At 33.3% G+C, this 7,462-nt stretch overlaps 1 protein-coding gene across 1 annotated transcript; it reads right to left on the bottom strand.

The window, feature by feature from the left end:
* Positions 1-87: 87 nt before the first annotated feature.
* LOC117620237 (WAT1-related protein At1g25270-like) lies at positions 88-1,435 on the bottom strand. The gene is made up of 3 exons (XM_034350384.1): positions 1,198-1,435; positions 746-808; positions 88-208 (listed from the first exon to the last, which is right to left on the bottom strand). Exons 1-3 carry the CDS (start codon positions 1,395-1,397, stop codon positions 88-90), a joined length of 384 nt encoding a protein of 127 aa, XP_034206275.1. The 5' UTR covers positions 1,398-1,435.
* Positions 1,436-7,462: the final 6,027 nt, after the last annotated feature.

The following is a 7,462-nucleotide window of genomic DNA, read 5'->3' as shown; positions in this document are numbered from 1 at the left end:
AGAGTTAAAATAACATTTACTTCTGTACCCGACAAATAAAAAATTTATTAATATAAAATCCTTAATGAAACCAAACCCAACATAAATTTACCTGCAGGTGACGGCGAAGACGAAAGTTAAGGCTGGGATGAGTTGGGCTATGGCAGAAGCAAATGTTGCAGATGTCAAGGCTAAGCTTTGAATGTACAAATTTTGTGACAATGATCCCCTGCATTAATATTGAATCTTTTTAGCTACATTTTTTTTATTTGGGTCAACAACTGTACATGTTGCTTTTTGAAAGCCTAGAAGATAACAAGAGTCACGTAAAAAGTTGTGGACATGCGTACTTCAGAGATTGCAATGGCCACAGTTGGTAGTTGGCTTCTATTTCTAGTGGACTACCAACTGTAAGCACTAATATATCTCTATATGCACAATACAAATAAAATATATATATATGTACAGTTATTCTTTCATATGGTTGTCTATACATTATTATCGTGGGGATGTCATTGCAAAAATGAAGGAAAGTAAAGATGGGTAATAGAAAATACATAACATCCATACAATAATAACGTCTGGACATCCACGGAGGAGAATTTCCGTATATAAGTTATTCTCTCATTCGGATGTTATATATATATGCTTTATACTATTTCAATAAAAATAAAAGTAAAAAGTTTCTTCATATAATTATAACCCAGAACAAAATGATTTTGGTAAAGATTGAAGAAACACAATTGCGCAGGGATAAGTTGCTTACCCAAATAAGCCAGACAAAAATCCTTGCAAGAGCACCATCCATGTGAGCTTTGGCCTGCTTTTCCTGCATGTAAATAAAACAAATTGAACACCAATTGGTTTGAAACATATAAGTGGTCAATGTGGCAAAATGTCAAAAGGTAGCACTTGGGATTTGATTTCCTTTTCCCTTTCTTTTCTTTCCTTTCCTTTCCTTTTTTCTTTTCTTTTCGTTCTTATTTTCCCAGTGTGTTTTTGTAAAGGAAACTTATCGTGTGTATATGATGAACTTATTGAATGTTCTGAAAGATATTACTGAAACCACGTCATCAACAGAGCACGCATGATGCAATTAGGGAAAGCTCTAGCAAATATGACATTATTGAATATTTCTTCGTTCTGAAAAACGCAAAAGATGGAAAGAACTTTTAATTTATTCTTATCAAAGAAGAGAAATGCAATACTAATATTCACCTTTCAAAGATAAGAGCAATAGGAAGGAGGAAGGCGGTTCCAAAAATGAAGCGATATGCAACAAGAATCCTTGAGCTCATTCCATCATTAGTCGCCAGTTTGTAGAAAATATTAACCCCAGCAAATGAAAACTGAACCGCCACCATTAACAACACTGGCTTCATGTCATGCAAAGCATCACAAATCTCATGAACCCCCATCACCAAACACACTGGAGAGAGAGAGAGAGAGAGAGAGAGAGAGAGAGAGAGAGAGAGGTTTGAGTGATAAAAGAGAGAAATTGAGGAGTGAATTGGGCTGACTGTATTCGAGGTTTTAAAGCTCTGTGGCTCTGGCTTCTGTGGGAGCTCCCCACGTCACCACCTACGAACCACATGGAGTTTGTGCAGCAAATTAACCCTCTAGAATAATCCTAGCCTAGATACAGAAAGAAGTTGTAGCCAACTTTGCATCTAGAATAACCCAAGCCTAGTTCACTACACATATAACTTTCTGAGAAACTACTGACCAAAAAAACTAACAAACAAATTTGAGCCACTAAAGGGAAACTAAAGCAAAAGATGGAATGATATATATTCACTAGTCTCATTGCTGTGGTGTAACTGTGTTGTGAGTATATTGACATGTTGTAAAAATTATTTAGTAAATATCCTATCGTTTGTCAAAAACAAAAAAACAAAAAAAATTTCTAGCGCAGCAAAACAGCAATGTACTCAGGTGTATTTACGCCATTATCTAATCATTTGTCAACCACAGTGTTTAAAATGCAAATTACAACCTTTTTGCATATGGTAAACTTAATAATAAACTTAAATATTAATATTTGTAATTAAACTTTGTTTGTACTCGCCTATTTTGCTTTCGCCAAATGTAACGTCTATCAATTTTCATATATCATTTATGTAACTTTTAGTATTTATATATATCAGTCCTGATCTCTTGGACCCCTGTAGTCCAAGAGATTTATGGTCACTCACCGTTGGATGTAAATTCAACGGTTGACTTGAATCGGGTAATAATAATTTATGTCATATTGCATTTATATATATCATTTTGAACTATTGGATTAATATCCAACGGTGGGTGACCACAATCTCTTGGACTCCTGTGGTCCAAGAGATCGGGACTGTTATATATATAGTGATAACTAGTTAATAAGTTAATACGACACTAACAGTGTTGTGGCTCACTCCACTAACTAGTTAGTAAGTTAATACGACACTAACAGTGTTGTGGCCCACTCCACTCACAGTGTTGTAGCCCACTCCACTAACTAGTTAATAAGTTAAAACGACACTAATAGTGTTGTGGCTCACTCCACTAACTAGTTAATAAGTTAAAACGACACTAATAGTGTTGTGGCTCACTCCACTAACTAGTTAGTAAGTTAATACGACACTAACAGTGTTGTGGCCCACTCCACTAACAGTGTTGTAGCCCACTCCACTCACTAGTTAATAAGTTAACAAGACATTAACAATGTTGTGGCCCACTCTACTATCTAGTTAATAAGGACTTAAAAATTGAACAATTCATATTATAAAATTATATCGCGGAGTAAGTCCAAACAAGTAGTTAGTATGTTAATACAAAGCTACCACTCGCTTAGGCCGCCACTCCACGATATCATCTCATGATTAGAGTCTTTCATTTTTTGGGTCATCATTCAAGGAACATCTTTGTAAAAACTTAGCCGAATTAAAATTGTTTTATTTGATTATCATTGTCAATATTTTCATTATTTATTTAAAAAAATATCATGTTTGTATATTTATTTTATCACAAATAGAGCATCCACAATCATGCTACTTATTTTTTAGTTAAAATTTAGCTAAAAACACTAGAAAGCTATTTTAGGAGCTCCTTATAAAATTCCAACTCCAACCATACTCCCTAGTTTATGGAATCATAAATGATTTATTTCTTTTTTTAGTTTAGCATAAATGCTCACCCTTCATATAAAATAATAATAAAAATATGTAGCATTAAATAAATACTTAAAATAATATTAAAGTAAAGAAGCATTCAATTCTAGGGAGCCACTAGGAGTCCTTTCTCTCTTCTCAGATTTAGGAGCTTCTACAGGTTTCCCTGTTTTAAGAGTTGGATAGAGAGCATGGTTGGAGATGGGTTTTCTCACTTCCTCTCTAAATTTTATATAAGGAGGTGGTTTAGAGAGTCCATTATGGATGCTCATAGATGACTTAATTTTGTCTGATTTGGTTAATTTTTTGTAAAGGTAAACCTTGAATAAGGACCTAAAAAATGAACAGTAGTCATGATCATGTGATGACATTGTGGTGTGGGCCTAATTGAGTGGTCAGTGGCATAATAATTTCTTCCTAACAGATTAACTTCCTACCTGTTATACTCCAATAAGGACTAGTCACTAATTAGGCTCGACACAATCTTTTATGAAGTCGAAATCAATTCAGTATTTTAACCATTAAGACTAAACACGCTATCATAAACATGTGGTGTTGTATTAATACTAACCTCAAATCCTAGAACCACAAGGAATCCTAATTAGAAGCAAAATACCAACCAAAAAAAAAAAAAAAACTAAAATTACTCTTAAATAGTCTCTTAAGAATTGCTAAATTATCACGTGAATATGAAATGGTATAAATTATGGAGAATGTTTCAACTGAATATTCAAATACGATATGAATTTGAAGGGAACAAGCTTGATGTCGACATTGACATCTAATTGATCATTCTTTTGGGAAAAAAAAATAACTGTATTGATGATATGGCCTCATTTAAATAATTAAAAGAGATAGATATATGTGTAATAATATAATATGATATTTGATATTTTGAATAGACTTAAAAAATTTACGAAATGTCAAGTTGCCATCAAATCGAAATTTAACAATTTTTATTTGACAACATTATAAGAAGTCACGTTTCAGCCCCACCCCCACCTCCCTTTTTTTTTTATGGAGTGATTATAGACTAATACGGTAGTAAGGGGAAAAAATAAACTCCATTGTTCACCCATATTATAACACGTATACAAAATGTATCACGTGATCATACCATAATATTCTATAATTTCTCATTTTATGAACTTTTGTATTTTTGAATTTCACCTCTCCTAGATTGACTAGTGGGAGAATAAACAATATTACTCTCTTTTGCTTATAATAATGGTCCACAAACATAAGTTCATGAACAACCACGTAATTAACATGACCTTTAATATTCTTAGCCCATCTGATTTAGAGTTGTGATGGAGACATCAAACATTTGCAGATGTGCCTTTAGGAACTTTCAAGGGCTTGGCTTCCCTTCGTCGAAAGTTACTCCCAATATGTCTTCTTTTCTCTTTTTAATTTAGATCAATGATACTCTTAATTTAGATGGAGACTCTAGTTAACTCGAATTATTTCCACACGACCATTCCCAATGCCTTTTCCACATTTTTCTTCAACTGTGAATGATATCCAAAGGCACTAATGGTTGTTAAAATCAACTTTGAATATAAATAACATCATTAGTCCAATACGTACATCAACACCTTTTTATCTTTTTGCTATGCATGGCACTATGGAATGGAAGCAGAGTTAAAATTTGTTTTGTTGAAGTAATTTTTCCATAAAAGCGGACGTTGGAGATGGAGAGCAAATATTAGTGCGTTGTTGTTGGTATGATGCATCACGCAATGCATGGACATGGTGGTAGCTAGCTAGAACCGTGCTCTTCACGAGAACCAAGTGCGCATACCTAATTAAATAGACACAAGCACTCGGATTATAGCCAAGAAAGGCAGTAGATACATTACAACTTTATACTAACCCTTAATTAATTAGACTAATTATATTATGTGCATACAATCCCCTTCTATTAAGTGATTCCCTCAAATAACTTTATTTGAGAAACAACTTTGGAGAGTCTACTACAAATTTTATTTGAAAGATCCGAACGTCTATTTTCAAATCTTCATTTCTAGGTCATCTTTGCCAAAAAAGAAGACAAACTGAAAACCATTAAAATATCTAATTTTAATCAACAAAATAGACAAACACTTTGCTCGAAGAAAACACCAAATAATAAGCATTAATCAAGTTGTTAATAGAGTCATATTCAAGTGATTTTTTTTTTCATAGATGATATTTGAAAAAATACCTAAAAAGTAAGATTTGAATCATTGACATACAATGTGTGGTAGACCTTCGAAACGTGTCTCTAAAAAGAGTTAAAATACTAAAATTGCAGGTGTTTCTGAGTGTTATTGGGTTGGGTTTACTGGAAATACGACTGGTTTACACCAGATATTTTATACAACTGTAAGTTTCAAAAACCTTACTTAAAAGACAACTATGGTAATAGTGGCAGTAGGTTGAAAGTACCCAAATTGGGTGGAAATGGTTTTTTCTTCACAAAGGGGGCTGGGCTTGGACTTATGGGCTACAAAATATACTTTACATTTGTTTTTGGCTAGCCTCGGCCACTCTTTCCCCTTATTTACCTAATTCACCTTTTACCAACGAGCATGTTCAGTAGTGCTACATAGCTAACCCACTATGCTTATGTCAATATTTAGCACAAAAACGTTAAAAGTGTTTTTTGACCCCAAGAAAAAAAAAATTACCTTGTGTTGGAAAGAACTAATTGAAAATTACATAGAATTCTTCAATGACAATTAATAATTCAGTGTTTGAATTTCTGACAATTATTAATTTTAGTGTTTAAATTTCTCACAATTAATAATTTCAGTGTTTGAATTTATGTATATCGAATTTTGTTCTTTTTACATGGAAAAATGAATTCTTGGACAATAGAAATTACAAAATGATGCATATTTTAGCGAAAATTAAACTCGGAAATCTCAATCCCCGATTTCAACAATTTTTTTCCACACATCATTTAATAAGTTCCTTGCTTAAGTTGCCAAACAATGTAAATATCAATTTCTCCTCTTCAATTCTTGACATTTAACTAAATTCCAAGTTATTTTCCTCCATCAAATCAAGGAGGGTTAAAGTATTTTTGAGTTAACCTATTACGTCTTCTAAGAATAACTTATGTTCTTCAACTGGAGTATATATAGAGCTCTTACCAGCCTACGAATAGGCCATTACTTGGCCCCTATGCCACCAACTTGAAAACCTTCCTCGTTTGGCCTCCAGTGTTTGAGGTCAAATTCGGAGAAGATATACTTTAATTCGGGATTTGGTCAAATTTCCTCAGGCAAATCTCACTCCTTCGGCTGACATTGATTTCTCACTCCTCGTTTGAAAACCATCACATGCAAATCTCCTCAGGATTCTCTAAGCACATTAATTAAAATTTCCCTAATGGCCTTTTGGTCCAACACTAGGTTCCAAGACTTCCCTTCTCTAATCATGTTACGCCATTTATTTTAGATCGGCCAGGACAAAAATTCAAACTATATGTCCAAACATTAGAATTTCAACATGTTATGGGTTGATTTTTTCAAGTCTTATCTATTTTTAGTTGTTTTGAGTGTGCATTCTTATTTGGGATGCATGTGTTAGAATTTTTTCGCGATCATGCTTGATTGTTTGTAGAGGAGCCCTAAATTGTCTTAATTTTAATACTAGATAGCTCCGTTATTATAATAGCCCTTTGCAGTTAGTTTGTATTGACTTTTTGTGGTTAGTGATTTTTTTGGCGAAGTTATAAATGTAATCCCAGAATTTCTCAATCCAAAAAAAAAAAAACGCTTATGAGCATAGCACTTTCAAACAGGGAGTAGTATAGGTGGTAATTATTTGCTTTAGATTTACGTAATTAAAAAAATAGCCTCATAAAATGCTGCCACTACCTATTGAATTCATAAAATTATTTTCATTTATTTCGCCTAACCATAGTCGAAATGTTACTATTTAGGACTTCTAAACCCCTTGATCTTCCTGAAGCATAATATTGTTATCTCCACCGTTAACTGACTCATTCTCCTTCATCGACAATGCTCTTTGAAGTCCACTAGCTACATCAGACTTTTCAGATTCTTCGGATATGGTATCCAATGCCTTTTGGGGACGATATGTGGGGATGTCCTCTGAGGAAAATTGATAATCATCCTGCCAATTAATTCACACATTATATTACAAACAATACAATATACAATGTGCACATGAAATTAAACACGTTGATAATTAGCTACAAAAAGAGAAAAAGACACCAATGAATATAACAACACATGCATGAATATTAATGTTCACAAATTGAGTTTGAATATGTTGGATACCAAAAGCACAGTCGAGTTCCATTACATATGCATATACATGTGCCT

This window comes from Prunus dulcis, chromosome 1 (genome assembly GCF_902201215.1).
Source record: "Prunus dulcis chromosome 1, ALMONDv2, whole genome shotgun sequence".
In the NCBI taxonomy this organism is placed as follows: domain Eukaryota; kingdom Viridiplantae; phylum Streptophyta; class Magnoliopsida; order Rosales; family Rosaceae; genus Prunus; species Prunus dulcis.
This window is presented reverse-complemented; position numbering and strand designations above follow the sequence as displayed.

Excerpts from the sequence above, each read along its gene's own strand:
- LOC117620237 (XM_034350384.1), bottom strand. The coding sequence starts at position 1,397 with ATGGGGGTTCATGAGATTTGTGATGCTTTGCATGACATGAAGCCAGTG. Across the intron at positions 809-1,197 it reads ATTGCTCTTATCTTTGAAAG|GAAAAGCAGGCCAAAGCTCA; the intron begins GTGAATATTAGT and ends ATTTACATGCAG. Across the intron at positions 209-745 it reads TTTTTGTCTGGCTTATTTGG|GGGATCATTGTCACAAAATT; the intron begins GTAAGCAACTTA and ends ATATTAATGCAG.